The 14,564-nt window shown below is 44.8% G+C and overlaps 3 protein-coding genes across 3 annotated transcripts in view; all 3 read left to right on the top strand.

The window, feature by feature from the left end:
* TAF1B (TATA-box binding protein associated factor, RNA polymerase I subunit B) overlaps positions 1 to 14,141 on the top strand; it is a 75,530-nt gene extending 61,389 nt beyond the window's left edge. Inside the window, exons 7-10 of the mRNA XM_027773518.1 lie at positions 3,842 to 3,932; positions 8,894 to 8,964; positions 9,697 to 9,919; positions 13,732 to 14,141. Of these exons, the coding sequence (XP_027629319.1) occupies positions 3,842 to 3,932; positions 8,894 to 8,964; positions 9,697 to 9,919; positions 13,732 to 13,921 (575 nt within the window). The 3' untranslated portion in view covers positions 13,922 to 14,141. The remainder of the gene's footprint in view (positions 1 to 3,841; positions 3,933 to 8,893; positions 8,965 to 9,696; positions 9,920 to 13,731) is intronic.
* Positions 5,058 to 5,474, top strand: LOC102495640 (putative 60S ribosomal protein L37a). Its single transcript, XM_006140830.3, has one exon. The coding sequence runs from the start codon at positions 5,178 to 5,180 to the stop codon at positions 5,472 to 5,474; it is 297 nt and encodes a 98-aa protein (XP_006140892.1). The 5' UTR covers positions 5,058 to 5,177.
* On the top strand, positions 5,771 to 7,119 carry LOC106735325 (putative 60S ribosomal protein L37a). The gene is made up of 2 exons (XM_014589454.1): positions 5,771 to 5,797; positions 6,793 to 7,119. The coding sequence occupies exons 1-2, from the start codon at positions 5,771 to 5,773 to the stop codon at positions 7,117 to 7,119; spliced, it is 354 nt and encodes a 117-aa protein (XP_014444940.1).
* Positions 14,142 to 14,564: the final 423 nt, after the last annotated feature.

Below are 14,564 nucleotides of genomic sequence, written 5' to 3'. Positions count from 1 at the left end.
GACAGGGGGTCGGGAGCCCTGCCTGCGGCTGGCTGCGGGACACCAAGGCGCATCCCACAAACGGGCCGTGTTTAGGAATTCAGATAGGAAGAGTTAAGCCTTGCCAAGAGTCTACCGTTTGTTTTCTGTACAGACATAATTTTTTCATTTATTTTATTCACAAAATGTGTGTCTTCAGGCTGTAGCATAGCCTCATATTTTCAGGTGAGGGCATACACATTCTGTGGTACAGTTCGCCACAGTTTAATTCACATTTTACTTTTTGTTCTTCAACAGATGAAATGCACAGTTTCACCTGCCAAGTGGTGAAGCTGACTGGAGTCGGAGACGTGGATTTCCTGACATTTGACCCGATAGCTAGAACAGCAAAGACAGTTAAATACGATGTACAAGCCGTGGCCGTCATCGTAGTGGTATTGAAAGTGCTCTTTCTGTTGGATGACAACTTCGAATGGTGAGTGTATATTTTGTGACAAATACCACTTTATTATGCTGTTACCAGTTTTTTTTTTTTTTAAGGAAAAATATTGTATTGTTTTTCCCTAATTATTTGAAGTAAAGAAATTTATATGTTACCTCAATAGAAAATGGCGGCCCTGTTGTTCCAGAACACTGACTAATGGTAACGCTCCTCCATAACTCCCTGACTCAGCCGTTTGATCATGTTCTACTCCTGTTATCCATTCATTGCGCCACTCGCCGATTCCTGAGTTTTACTGTAACATCATAAATCCTGAAGAACCATCTAGTGCTTTTGCTACATGCCTCTGGGCCCCTGGCACCACGTAGCTCCAAGAGATTATTTTAGAAAGTAAAGGAATCTTCAAGTGTCAACTCTCCCAAATGCCAGCAAGGAATAACAATGTTTTAGTGTCTTCTCTTTCTCAGCCACTGCTTCTCCATTAAATTTTGGCACCATTTTCAAGTACTGTTCTATATTTTCCTCTCTGAAGAATTTAAAATTTAACTGCCCAAATGCATGATTTCTAAAAACAAATCAACTTGTTTTTATTATTGTCAGGTCTTTGTCAAATCTTGCTGAAAAATATAATGAAGAGAACAAAGAAGGTACTTAATTTTTTATCAGTCAAATTCAAAATGATTATAAATGATGGATTAAAAGATAAAATAAATGTAAGGGGAAAACTTGAAAAATATGCATGTACACAAATGATACCTTTTACCAGTGTTATTTTCTCATGTAATTATCCATTTATATTTCTAGACTAATAAAGACACCTTAGTGACTGCCGGCTGTGTCTCTAAACCAGAGTGCTTTTTGTTCCCACCTTCTGCACACTAGCCCCTCTAGACCATGGCGAACCTACCGGCCACTCTGAGACTGTCCTGTCGAGTCTCATACCTTCAGCCTTGGTTCTTGCTGTTCTCCCATCTGAAATGTTTTTTCCTTCTTACTCCTGACTCCCGTTGAGACCCCGTCAAATCCCTCTTCATTCTTCAAGAGACAGCGTAAATTCCACTCTCCTACCTGTTCTTCACACCCACGGACTTCACCTCTTCCCAAATCAGAACTGTGACTCCCGTCCAGACTTACATGTTTACCACACTGGGTTCTGGCTAACGGCCCAGCTGTCTTTCCCTCTTAGTGTCAGTCTTCGTGGAGTGCTTACCATTAGTGCTCTGCAAGTGGTAGACAGGTAGGTAGATTGTGAGCTTTTATAAGGAAGGATCATATCTTACTTTTTCTTTTCTTTTTTTTTGGAGAGGTTTTTGCTATAGGGCACGTGCGCTCTCCAGAAAGACAGAGAGAGACAGAAAGTGAGAAATCACCCCCAGGGAGGATGGCCACGCTGCAATCCCTTCTCCTCTATTCTCCTCTTGGGATCTTGGGCACGCATGCACACGCATCCAGCGTGAGTTTAAGCCACCGGGTCCAGGATTCAAACCATGGTCAACTACATGGAGTCCAGTGACATAGCCATTACACCAACTGCTGGTCCCATATCTTTTTTTTTTTTTTAATATGCTTAATGTCTAATTTAGTGACTAGTATAAGAACAGCTCCATGAAGCTTGGTGAATATTGGAATCCTCACTTCAGTTTTTTTTTTTTTTTTTTTAAGAATTATTTTATTGAAACTTTATTTTATTTACTCACTCATTTATTTATATTAATTTGACCAGACAGGGACAGAGTGAGAGAGAGAGGAAAAGTGAGAAAGCAAGCCACCAGGTCCGGGACTCGAGCCACGGTCGGCCATGTGGGAGTCCAGAGCTCTTAGCTACCACACCACCTGCCGGCTCCTCAGTTCAGTTTCTTAATGTTCTCACTAGGACTTTATATTCCTTGGTTTTAGGAACTTGAGTTTAATGGTATTAATTAGTTGGTGTGTTCTTTCCAGAATATGTGCAAAATAAAATACTTGCCTGTAGATTGGTTGTGTTGGTGTCTACACAGAGTGGAAGACTGAACTGGGTGTCTTATAATGTTCTCTCTAAAGGAGTATAGAAGACCGTGTAGACATTGAACTTTGGAGATGATTTGGCTTGCTCGAGGTCAGAGAACCTTGTTTTCCTCTATTCTTACCATCCATTTGGTAGTTTCCTCTTCTCCGTGGCTATACGGCCTACAAGGTTGCTTGAACTATGTGTTAATTATATTGGCCAGTGGAGAGATTCTAACTAGGCAGTGAGAGAGACTATCTTTTTTTTGAGAGAGAGATTTTTGCTATAGGGTGCATGCACTCACCAGAGAGACAGAAAACAAGAAATCACCCTGGTGGAGTGGGGGGAATGGACATACTGCAATCCCTTCTCCTCCATTCTCCTCTCGGGATTTTGGGCATGCACGCATACACACCTGGCATGAGTTTTAAGCTGCTGGGTCCAGGACTCAAACCCTGGTCAACTATGTAGGAGTCTAGCAACATAACCATTACACCATCTGCTAGTCCCAAGAGAGACTATCTTCATCAGAGAATAATCCCCAGATGGATTGAGTAAGAGTGAGGAGTGAATTTTTACAAAAACTCAACTGCAACTAATTCTGTTGTCTCTCCAGTCGCACTATCTTGAACACACACACACTATCTGTCTGCTGCAATCCACCTCCTTATCTGTAGGTCCTTTGAATTAGAGAGAGAAAGAACAGCAATAGGAGCTGATGAAACTAGAAATCTAGATTCAGCTCCTATGGCACCATCTCACACACTTTTTAGTCATCTGTTCCTTAATTCATGTGTTTGCCAGACCTACTGGACCGCTACTATATGCCATACCCTGCTGATGCTCCAGTATGGGGAGGAGGGAGCTTGATAGCTTAGGGACAAACAGAATATGTCCTCTCTTCTCAAGGAGCTCATAATCGAGTTCTGAAAGAACAGACTTTGAAAAGATGTTTTTGGTGGGGAACCAGCAGTTAGCGTAATGGCTATGTCGCTGGATTCCCATGTAGTCGACCGCGGTTCGTGTCCCGGACCCGGTGGCTTAAAACTCACGCCGGGCGCGTGTGCGTGCGTGCCCAAGATCCCGAGAGGAGAATGGAGGAGAAGGGATTGCGGCGTGACCATCCCCCCTGGGGGGTGATTTCTCGCTTTCTGTCTCTATGTCTCTCTCTGTCTGTCTGGCGAGCGCACGCGCCCTACAGTGAAAATCTCTCAAAAAAAAAAAAAAGATGCTTTTGGTTTAATCAAGTTGGGACTACGGTCTAGACAGCATCTTAAAGAGGGGAGTTATGTTATTGCTGGAGAGGATCATTATGGAGACAGCGAGGCCATCCATCATTTCCGAGAATATTATGTCAATGAATGAAGGCTCAAATGAACTATGCATTATTATAATGTGACTTACTGATTAATAGGCATGAATTTCCTTTCTTTCAGATAAGCCATGGTTTGATTTCAGAAAGTGGTACCAAGTTATGAAGAAAACTATTGATGAGAAAAAAGAAAAATGGGAGAAAGCAAGAGCAAAGTATGTTTTATCTTGCGGTTTAGAATCACTGACTCTACTTCTGTGTCTGTTACTTTACATCTAAAAGAAATTGAGGGCTAATGGGTGGCATGGTGGCTCAGGTGGCTGGGCCCCACACACTGACTGGTTGAGTCCCAGAGGGGTCTGGGGGCCGTGTGCCCCAGGTGGCTGTGTGGTGGTGACGGGGCATTCCTTAGTCCGGACCAGCCACTGGCTCATGCTTCCAACATAGGTCTTGGAGAGCAAATTCATGTTGCAGTGTTACAGTCCATTGCCCATGGGAGACGCACTGATTTTAGTCACTTCAGGGGAGAATTCGTTGACCAAAGGAAGTCAGTCTAGTTAGAGGATGGCGTTTCCCAAGGAGAGTCCAAGCCCCAGAGAAGAGGCTGTCCAGAGGCTCTCTTACCGAGATCCTACACCACAGAATGTGCGCTGCGAGCTAACACGTGCAGCGTGAATCATCACTACCTCACATGTAAGTAATCACCAACAGTCGGCAGCTACTCAAGGACCACGGCCTAGTGGGCGGACAAGCAAGCTCGGCTATGTCCACACAGTGAAATGCCACTCAGCAGCACAAAGGAGCGCGCTACGGTCCATCTAGCCACACGAACGACGACTCTGCAACGCATGGTTAAATGAAAGACTCCGAGGGTCGTGTGTGGTATGACTCCATTGATAGCACGTTCTGGGGAAGGCTAAGCTGTAGGGGTAGGAAAACAGACCAGTGACTGCCCACGATCAAGGGTTTGGGGGGGATTGGCTGTCAGGTGTGGGGATTTTCTGTAGGGATGGAGCCATTCTGCACAGTGACCATGGTGGTAAGGATGCCACCGGTGGTGTTTGTCAGCAGCAGCAGAACTGTGTTGAGCAGTGTGGGTTTTACTATTTGTAAATGATGCCGCCTTTTTTTTAAAAAATAGAATTTTAAAATTTAAATTTATTTATTTATTCATTTATTCATTTGTTCATTTAAATTTGACCAGAGAGGAACAGAGTGAGGGGGGCAGAGAGAGAGAGAGAAAGGGAGAGGGAAAGCAAGAAAGCAAGCCGCCAGGTTCAGGACTTGAATTGCAGGCAGCCGTGTGGGAGTCCAGCACCCCCAGCCAGCACTACCTGCTGGCCCCAATGCCTTTTTTTTCTAAGATAGTGAAATTTGATCTGTAGAGACTGGGAGGAAGCACACAGCTAACTTCTAGCTAAAAAACAAGGCTTCGTGGGCTCGGAATAGTTGGCAGCGGTATGGCTAAACGCACCAAGAAGTTCGGCATCGTCGATAGATATGGGACCCGCTATGGTGCCTCCCTCCGGAAAATGGTGAAGAAAATTGAAATCAGCCAGCACGCTAAGTACACCTGCTCCTTCTGTGGCAAAACTAAGATGAAGAGACGGGCTGTGGGGATCTGGCACTGTGGTTCCTGCTGCCGTGGGGGTTCCGGCACCCACCCGTTAGCCGGTGGTGCCTGGACCTACACCAGCACTTCGGCTGTCACAGTGCAGTCTGCCATCAGAAGACTGAAGGATTGGAAAGACCAGTAGAAGCTCCATAGACATTTGGAATATCACTAGCCTACAATAAATGGGTTAATTTATGTAAAAAAGCAAACAAACAAGGCTTCGTGGCATGTCTCTGTTCTTGTAGCTGTGTGTAATTGGAAGATGTAGGAAAGTAAGTGAACTTTTGTAGAAGCTTTAGTTTCAGAAGGGGTGTCTACACAGCTATAGCACTGTCATTTGCTGTCACCTTTCCCGTTCTCTGGGCAGATAACACTAAGGCAATAATAATGCCCCCTTGATACAGCATGACCGCCACCTGAAATAGGCATTTATTGTAAATGCCCGGAGACAGCCACCTAGCTTACGTATTCACAAGGAAGCTTAATAGTGAGCATCATCTTGGATGATCATTGTTGTCATAATATTACTAAAATGTCTTTCATGTACATTTTCTATCCCAGCATTTAAAAGAAAAAGAAAAATACGTGATCAATTATAGAAAACCATAAAGAAATAAAAATACTTGTATTTTTTACTTTCTGTCCTTTATCTTCTTTTCTAGAAGTCCACAGGCATTTCTTTTTTTATTAGCTATTTTATTAAATTTTATTCATCATCATTATTATTATTTTAACTTGACCAGAGAGATAGCGAGAGAGAGACAGAGAGAGGGAAAGTAAGCTGCCAGGTTGGGGACTTGAACTGTGGTCAGCCATGTGGGAGTCTAGCACCTCAACCACATGCCACCTGCCAGCCCCCACAGATATTTCTTGAAAGTCCAGTAGACAGGAATTTTGTCAAGCACCAGATAATTATTACTTCTAATTGTATAGAATTTAAAGAACATATACATAATCTTAATTTTTCCTCACAGCAGTCCTGCAAAAGCAGAAAGCACTGAATGTATTTGTTCATGTATTCATCCGTTCATTTTTCAATAAATTCGAATCCCTACTAAGCAATAATCCCTGCCAGCATTCAGTCACCAGGAAGGCCGAGACAGATTCTGCTGTCAAGAACCCCATCACTGTTCCCGCGAGGCCAGGCCGGCCACCAGGGAGTGGCAGACCAGGTCCCCGAGTCAGTACTCTTCCCCATTGCCACAGTGCCGCTTAGACTGGCAAAAAAGGTAGATTGTTTTTCACTGTAAGTTGTGAAAGTTCTTTGCTTTAGGGAACTCAAAAATAATGAGCCCAAGAGTCTAAAGATAACATTATCTTTGATCTGGAGTAACAGTGGCTGTTTCCCTGGCTGACCTTCCCCAGGCAAGAATAGGTTGAGTCGGTGCAAAAACTGGTAAGACTGTGTTGTGCTGGGTTCCGCTCTTTCCTCCTAGTGAGGTAGTGACCACCAGGAATAGGAGATTCCAGGCGCCGAGTGCCAGAGAGGCTGGCACCTGCCGTGTGCCCTGTGTGGGTGCACCAAGAAGTTCGGCATCGTCGATAGATATGGGACCCGCTATGGTGCCTCCCTCCGGAAAATGGTGAAGAAAATTGAAATCAGCCAGCACGCTAAGTACACCTGCTCCTTCTGTGGCAAAACTAAGATGAAGAGACGGGCTGTGGGGATCTGGCACTGTGGTTCCTGCATGCACACGGTAGCCAGTGGTGCCTGGACCTACACCAGCACTTCGGCTGTCACAGTGCAGTCTGCCATCAGAAGACTGAAGGAGTTGAAAGACCAGTAGAAGCTCCATAGACATTTGGAATATCACTAGCCTACAATAAATGGGTTAATTTATGTAAAAAAGCAAACAAACAAGGCTTCGTGGCATGTCTCTGTTCTTGTAGCTGTGTGTAATTGGAAGATGTAGGAAAGTAAGTGAACTTTTGTAGAAGCTTTAGTTTCAGAAGGGGTGTCTACACAGCTATAGCACTGTCATTTGCTGTCACCTTTCCCGTTCTCTGGGCAGATAACACTAAGGCAATAATAATGCCCCCTTGATACAGCATGACCGCCACCTGAAATAGGCATTTATTGTAAATGCCCGGAGACAGCCACCTAGCTTACGTATTCACAAGGAAGCTTAATAGTGAGCATCATCTTGGATGATCGTTGTTGTCATAATATTACTAAAATGTCTTTCATGTACATTTTCTATCCCAGCATTTAAAAGAAAAAGAAAAATACGTGATCAATTATAGAAAACCATAAAGAAATAAAAATACTTGTATTTTTTACTTTCTGTCCTTTATCTTCTTTTCTAGAAGTCCACAGGCATTTCTTTTTTTATTAGCTATTTTATTAAATTTTATTCATCATCATTATTATTATTTTAACTTGACCAGAGAGATAGCGAGAGAGAGACAGAGAGAGGGAAAGTAAGCTGCCAGGTTGGGGACTTGAACTGTGGTCAGCCATGTGGGAGTCTAGCACCTCAACCACATGCCACCTGCCAGCCCCCACAGATATTTCTTGAAAGTCCAGTAGACAGGAATTTTGTCAAGCACCAGATAATTATTACTTCTAATTGTATAGAATTTAAAGAACATATACATAATCTTAATTTTTCCTCACAGCAGTCCTGCAAAAGCAGAAAGCACTGAATGTATTTGTTCATGTATTCATCCGTTCATTTTTCAATAAATTCGAATCCCTACTAAGCAATAATCCCTGCCAGCATTCAGTCACCAGGAAGGCCGAGACAGATTCTGCTGTCAAGAACCCCATCACTGTTCCCGCGAGGCCAGGCCGGCCACCAGGGAGTGGCAGACCAGGTCCCCGAGTCAGTACTCTTCCCCATTGCCACAGTGCCGCTTAGACTGGCAAACAAGGTAGATTGTTTTTCACTGTAAGTTGTGAAAGTTCTTTGCTTTAGGGAACTCAAAAATAATGAGCCCAAGAGTCTAAAGATAACATTATCTTTGATCTGGAGTAACAGTGGCTGTTTCCCTGGCTGACCTTCCCCAGGCAAGAATAGGTTGAGTCGGTGCAAAAACTGGTAAGACTGTGTTGTGCTGGGTTCCGCTCTTTCCTCCTAGTGAGGTAGTGACCACCAGGAATAGGAGATTCCAGGCGCCGAGTGCCAGAGAGGCTGGCACCTGCCGTGTGCCCTGTGTGGGTCTTCAGACCCAGAGGCACCAGTCATTTAATCCTCGAGAAGTGGCCGCAGGGCCAAGGGCCTGGAGGAACAATTGCTTCTTAGGTGACTTCACTGTGTGAGAATGAGCACAGGGAATTGTGTGGTGAGGAGAACCATCTCCACTGCTTTATATCGTTAGTAGCTTCTTCAGGATCCTACGGGTCTGGCGCCCCAGGGCAGAGCACCTGTCCTATTGGCCTGCTCTTATCCAGCACCAGCTTCTAGGAGGAAAGCTCTGTAGATGGTGTAGACGTGCCCACAGGCCATTTTGAGCCAGAGCTGATACTCCAGAGTCTCAGATACCACATCAGAAACTGTCTCCGACCTGTGTTAGGCCCGCCCTGGGCCCCTGCTCCAGCTCTTGTTCTTCCTGTGCCAGGTACCTGTGGAAAAGTGAGAAGCCGCTCTACCATTCGTCCATCGACAAGTCAGTGGTGTACAAGAGAAGAGGTGAGTTGAGGTTTTTCTTCACGCCAACTAGCAGCACAGTAGTAGAAAAGCTAAATATCTCAACTTGGGAAGCGAGTGCATACATGCTGTGTCCCTCAGACGCACATACACACCCCGAGGGGCACGATGGCTGCATGGGATTGCCAGGCACCTGTCTCAGAACTCGCATGCCGTTACCCAAAGCCCGAGCTGAGTTTCCCTCGGCATCTAAGTTCATGTCTTTCTGCGGTTCTTAGAACTCTTTGTCAGGAGAATCACCTTTAGAGTGTACGTTTTTATTTTTGTATTTCAGTTTTATTGCCAGAAGTCACATGTGCTTGCCAGAGAGATTGGAGGGGGGAGGTGGCTAAGCCCTCTCCAGGGGGGAGCACCCATCTGCAACCCCTTCTCCTTTGTTTCTCTATCCTGTTGGAGTCGGGCACGCATACACACATACCTGGCATGTTTTTCCAGTTGTTGGGGCCAGGACTTGCACCGCTGTCAGCAGCAGGGGGTCGGGCTCCTTTAACCACCAGACTACGTGGCCAGCCCTGTTTTGATCATATTTTAGTAGTCCCCCTAGGACCTTTTGGTTTGGTTTTTTTTTTTCAGTTACAACTAAAGTTATCCTCTTACATTACCGTGGCACTATGGTCTAACCAACACTGGTACATTCCTGTCAAGTAAACACCAGACTTTGTTATTTAATATTCGGTTTTTATTTTATTCCTTTCTTTTTTCCTCCATTTTCAGAAATGGTGGTGAATCTACAAAAACAATTCAGTACATTGGCTGATTCAACGCCGACTGTTGAAAAAAACAACCCTTCAAGTTTTCAGTTCAATTGGACTGAAGAAGATACTGCTAGAACTTGTTTCCATGGACACAGTCTCCAGGGAGTCCTGAAAAAGAAAGGCCAATCACTGCTTACCAAGAATTCATTATATTGGCTTAGTACACAGAAGTTCTGTAAAAGGTACGTAATGCTTTTAGAAATCAGAAGATATGAAATGTGACAAAATCTCCAGTTTGACCTGAAGATACATTCTTTTTCAATTTAAAAAAAAAAAGTCGCATCTAAGAGCTAGATAGGTTATTTGTTGGAAGATGGGAAACTTATAGTCAAGAAAATCAGAATTACTCTTTGAATCTTGAGTTAGAGGAAAGCTGGTGAAAAATCATGAAAGATGAGGGAGCACAGCTAACACAAACTGTCCCTTGCAGTGAGACTTCCCTGCAGAGAAGCAGCCAAGGGAAGTGTGGGGCGGGGCCTGATCAATATGTATATGTTATTATTGTCATAGACACGTGCACTCACTGAGGAGAGTGAGAACTCACCCCCTGAGAGGTATGGCCATGCCTCAGTTCCTTCTCCTCCTGGGATTTTGGGCACACATGTGCCTGGCATGATTTTTAAGCCCCTAGGTTCAGGACTTGAACCTCAGTTGGCCATGTGGGAGTCCAATGCCTTAACCACTGGATTTAACCTAGTGGCTTAATTAAACTCACGCTGGGTGCATGTGTGTGCATGCCCAAGATCCCGAGAGGAGAATGGAGGAGAAGGGATTGTGGCGTGGCCATACCCCTGGGGGGTGATTTCTCGCTTTCTGTCTCCCTCTGTCTTTCTGGTGAGCGCACACACCCTATAGCAAAAACCTCTCAAAAAAAAAAAAACTCATGCCGGGCCTGTGTACGTGTGTGCCCAAGATCCCAGAAAGAGTGGGGGTGATTTCTCACTTTCCTTCTCACTGTGTCTGTTTCTCTCTCCCACTCTCTCTTCTCTCTCTCTCTGAGGCAAAAACCTCCTAAAAAAAAAAAAAGAAAAGAAAAAAGAAGAGATCTGGGGGAGATACTTGACCGGTAGACAGCTGTTTGCCAGTTCCCTACCCTCATGGCCCAGCTGTGGTGGTGCGAGCAGGAGAGTGCTGCTACACGGTGGCTCAGGCCACGTGGGAGACTTGGGTTTGGTTCCCGGCCACCCTAAAGAGGCTGGGCTGGTGGCACATCCCTTTGCTCCTAGTGGGGAGCCGGGTGGGAGGGCGGGCCGGACCTGTCCAGGTACCTTTCTTTCTGTCTCCCTCATGTGTGTTGCTCTCCCCAGCCCCACTCTCGCCCTCATTAAAGAGAAAAAACTTCCTCCACTCGGCCTCTTGACCCAGCCACAGTGGCACAGGCAGTAGGGGTGCTGCTGGGTGATGCTGGAGGACATAGGAGGCTCTGGGTTCACATCCCAGGTCTGTCTGAACACAGCAGGGTGTGATCCTCTCAGGCTGCAGGACTAGGCGACAGTTGAGGGGTGGCGACCCTGTCAAAGGTGTCTTCTCTTTCTCTCTCTCTTATGTAAATATTAATTAATACTTAACAAAAGTATCTTTCCCGCGGTTGTATCCGCTGATGGTTCTTACTCAGACCAGTCTTGGTGGTCGTGACTGTGGTGACTCTCCAGCTCCACGCCCCTCAGTGTCAGCTGGCGTCACCATGTGGGAGAGCCCTGCCTCCCCTCCTCCCATTTTTAACTCACCGATGATTTATTTTTAGTATGGACTCGTGGTTCCTATTTTGTTCATAGACAAAATTCATTAATGTCATTTATTTATTTATTTATTTATTTATTTTTGCTATAAGGCATGGTGCACTCACCAGAGAGAGACAGAGAGAAGAATAAAAAAGCACCCACACACACACCCTGAGAGGGATGGCCACACCACAACCCATCTCTTCCGTTTTCCTATTGGGATTCTGGGCACTCATGCACACGTGGCCAGCACGATTTTCAAGCCAGCCGGTGTGGGACTTGGGCCACGCATTCGGCCATGTGGGATTCAGCTGCCTTAACCATCATGCCATCTGCTGACCTCCCTTTTTTCTTTTCATTTTCTTATTTGTTGAGAGAGATTCTTGCTATAGGGCGCGTGCGCTCACCAGAAGGACAGAGAATGACAGAGAGATGGAAAGCAAGAAATCACCCCCACCCCAGGGGATGGCCACGCCGTAATCTGTTCTCCATTCTCCTCTCAGGATCTTGGACATGCATGCACACATGCCTAGCGTGAGTTTAAGTCCCCCAATCTGGGACTCGAACTGTGGTCTACTACGTGGGAATCCAGTGATGTTACCCTTACGCCATCTGTTTGTCCCAGCACAACTATTTTTCTATGAAAAAGTTTCACTTCCTGAGTTGAGTACAGTCGAAGATTAATGAAATGTAGAAAACACAGTAGAAGAGGCATTACACAAAGTCATCTGTATTAAAATTGCTGTTTAAGGGAACCAGCAGTTAGCGTAATGGCTATGTCACTGGACTCCCACGTAGTCGACCGCGGTTCGTGTCCCGGACCCGGTGGCTTAAAACTCACGCCGGGTGCGTGTGCGTGCGTGCCCAAGATCCCGAGAGGAGAATGGAGGAGAAGGGATTGCTTTTTCCATCCCCCCTGGGGGGTGATTTCTCGCTTTCTGTCTCTATGTCTCTCTCTGTCTGTCTGGCGAGCGCACGCGCCCTACAGTGAAAATCTCTCCAAAAAAAAAAAATTGCTGTTTAAGTGGCCAGCAGGTGGTGTGGTGGTTAAGGCACTGGACTCCTCTACATGGCCGACTGTGGTTCAAGTCCTGGACCTGGCAGCTTGCTTTCTCACTTTCTCTCACTCTCATTCCATTTCTCTCTGGTGAACTTAAATAATAATAATGGTAATAATAATAAATAAATAAAATTAAGTGATTCTTTAAAAATAAATTAACATATATATTTTTTAAATTACTGTTTAAAAACGTTGAGATAGGGGCCAGCAGGTAGTGTGGAGGTTAAAGTGATGAGATCCCACGTGGCCAACTGTGTGGTTCAAGTCCTGGATTCAGCAGCTTAAAAATCAGACTGGTGCATGTGTGTGTGTGCTCACAACCCTAAGAGGAGAATGGAGGAGAAAGAATTATGCCATGGCCATACTCCTAGGGAGGGGAGTGATTTCTTACTTTCCTTCCCTCTCTGTCTCTATCCAGTGAGTTACATGCACCCTATAGCAAAAAATGAAAACAAAAACTTGGTCCAGTCAGTGGCATGGTGATTAAGATGGCTGGATCCCACGTGGGCAACTTTGTGGTTCAAGTCTTTTATTTTTGGAGAGGTTTTTGCTATAGGGCATGTGCGCTCACCAGACAGAGAGAGACAGAGAGACAGAAAGCGAGAAATCACCCCCCAGGGGGGATGGCCATGCCGCAACCCCTTCTCCTCCACTCTCCTGTCAGGATCTTGGGCACGCACGCACACGCACCCGGCATGAGTTTAAGCCGCCGGGTCCGGGACGTAAACCGCAGTCGACTACGTGGGAGTCCAGTGACATAACCATTACGCTAACTGCTGGTCCCTCATGGTTCAAGTCTTGTATCCGTGGCTTGAAAAGTATATGGGTGAGTGTATGTGCCCAGAATCCCGAGAGGAGAAGGGATTGCAGTGTGGACCTCTTCCTCTCTCTCTCTCCCTCTCTCTATCTCTCTCTTGCAGGTACATGTGCCCTGTATAACCCCCCCCCAAAAAAAAAAGTGTTGATGCGTCTGTAGTGAGTGAAGTGTGGCTCTTAGCAGCAGGGACAGGCCCAGACCCTAGTGCAGGGTCAGCTCCACATCTGGTATTTTCCCTTTGTAAAATTAGAGTACTGCCGAATCGTTCTGCATCCTGCGGGTCAGAGTGCTCTTGTAAGCCCACCTGTATTTGCTGAGTTACTAGGGGAATGTCACGGGATAGGTGCTGTTTCTAAGTTACTATTTCAAGCTAACTTACTCCTTTTTTTCTTCTAGCTATTGTAAACATGTGACAACCTATGAAGAATCAAATTTTTCTCTGAGTTACCGGTTCATACTAAATCTCTTCTCCTTCCTGCTAAGAATAAAGACCTCCATTCTCCATGAAGAAGTGAGCTTAATTGAAAAGAAACTTTTTAAAAAAAAATACAGTAAAACAAAAAAGAAATCAAGATCCAGAAAGTGAAATGTTGAAAAAAATAAAGACATAGCAATGTTTCTGGAATAGTAACAGTGACGGTAATTTCGAGTCACATGGAGAATTGTGAAAAGTGTAATTTGATATACATATGCATCAAGTGTGCTTGTAAAAATGTGTATTTTGGGACCAGCAGATGACGTAATGGGTAGTCGGCTGCGGTGAGAGTCCCGGACCCAGCAACTTAGAATTCATGCTGGGCGCGTGCGCGTGCGTGCCCAAGATCCCAAGAGGAGACCAGGGGAAAAGGGGTTGCGGCATGGCCACCCCCACCCCAGTGGGGGGTGATTTCTCTCTGTCTTTCTCTTTCTGTCTCTCAGGTGAGTGACCCAATAGCAAGAGTATTTCTTAAAAAAAAAAAAAAAAAAAGAAGTATATTATAAAGCAAGTAAACTTCACTTGAATTTATTTTTTTAATTATGAATGTTCTTTGACAAAAATAAACCAAAATAAATTATATCAATGGTATATAGAAATGTGTATTATTTTTTATTTTAAAGTTAAAATAGATTATTTCCCTGTTTTTGAAATCTTTATTTAAGAATTATTTAACTTTATTTATTATTATTATTATTATTATTATTAGTTTGTGTGTTTAATTGCAACTTTATTTATTTATTGAATTTTTTGG

This window comes from Tupaia chinensis, unplaced genomic scaffold (assembly GCF_000334495.1).
Source record: "Tupaia chinensis unplaced genomic scaffold, TupChi_1.0 Scaffold000045_1, whole genome shotgun sequence".
Lineage (NCBI taxonomy): Eukaryota > Metazoa > Chordata > Mammalia > Scandentia > Tupaiidae > Tupaia > Tupaia belangeri.
The sequence above is the reverse complement of the archived record's forward strand: the minus strand, read 5'-3'. Positions and strand labels throughout refer to the sequence as shown.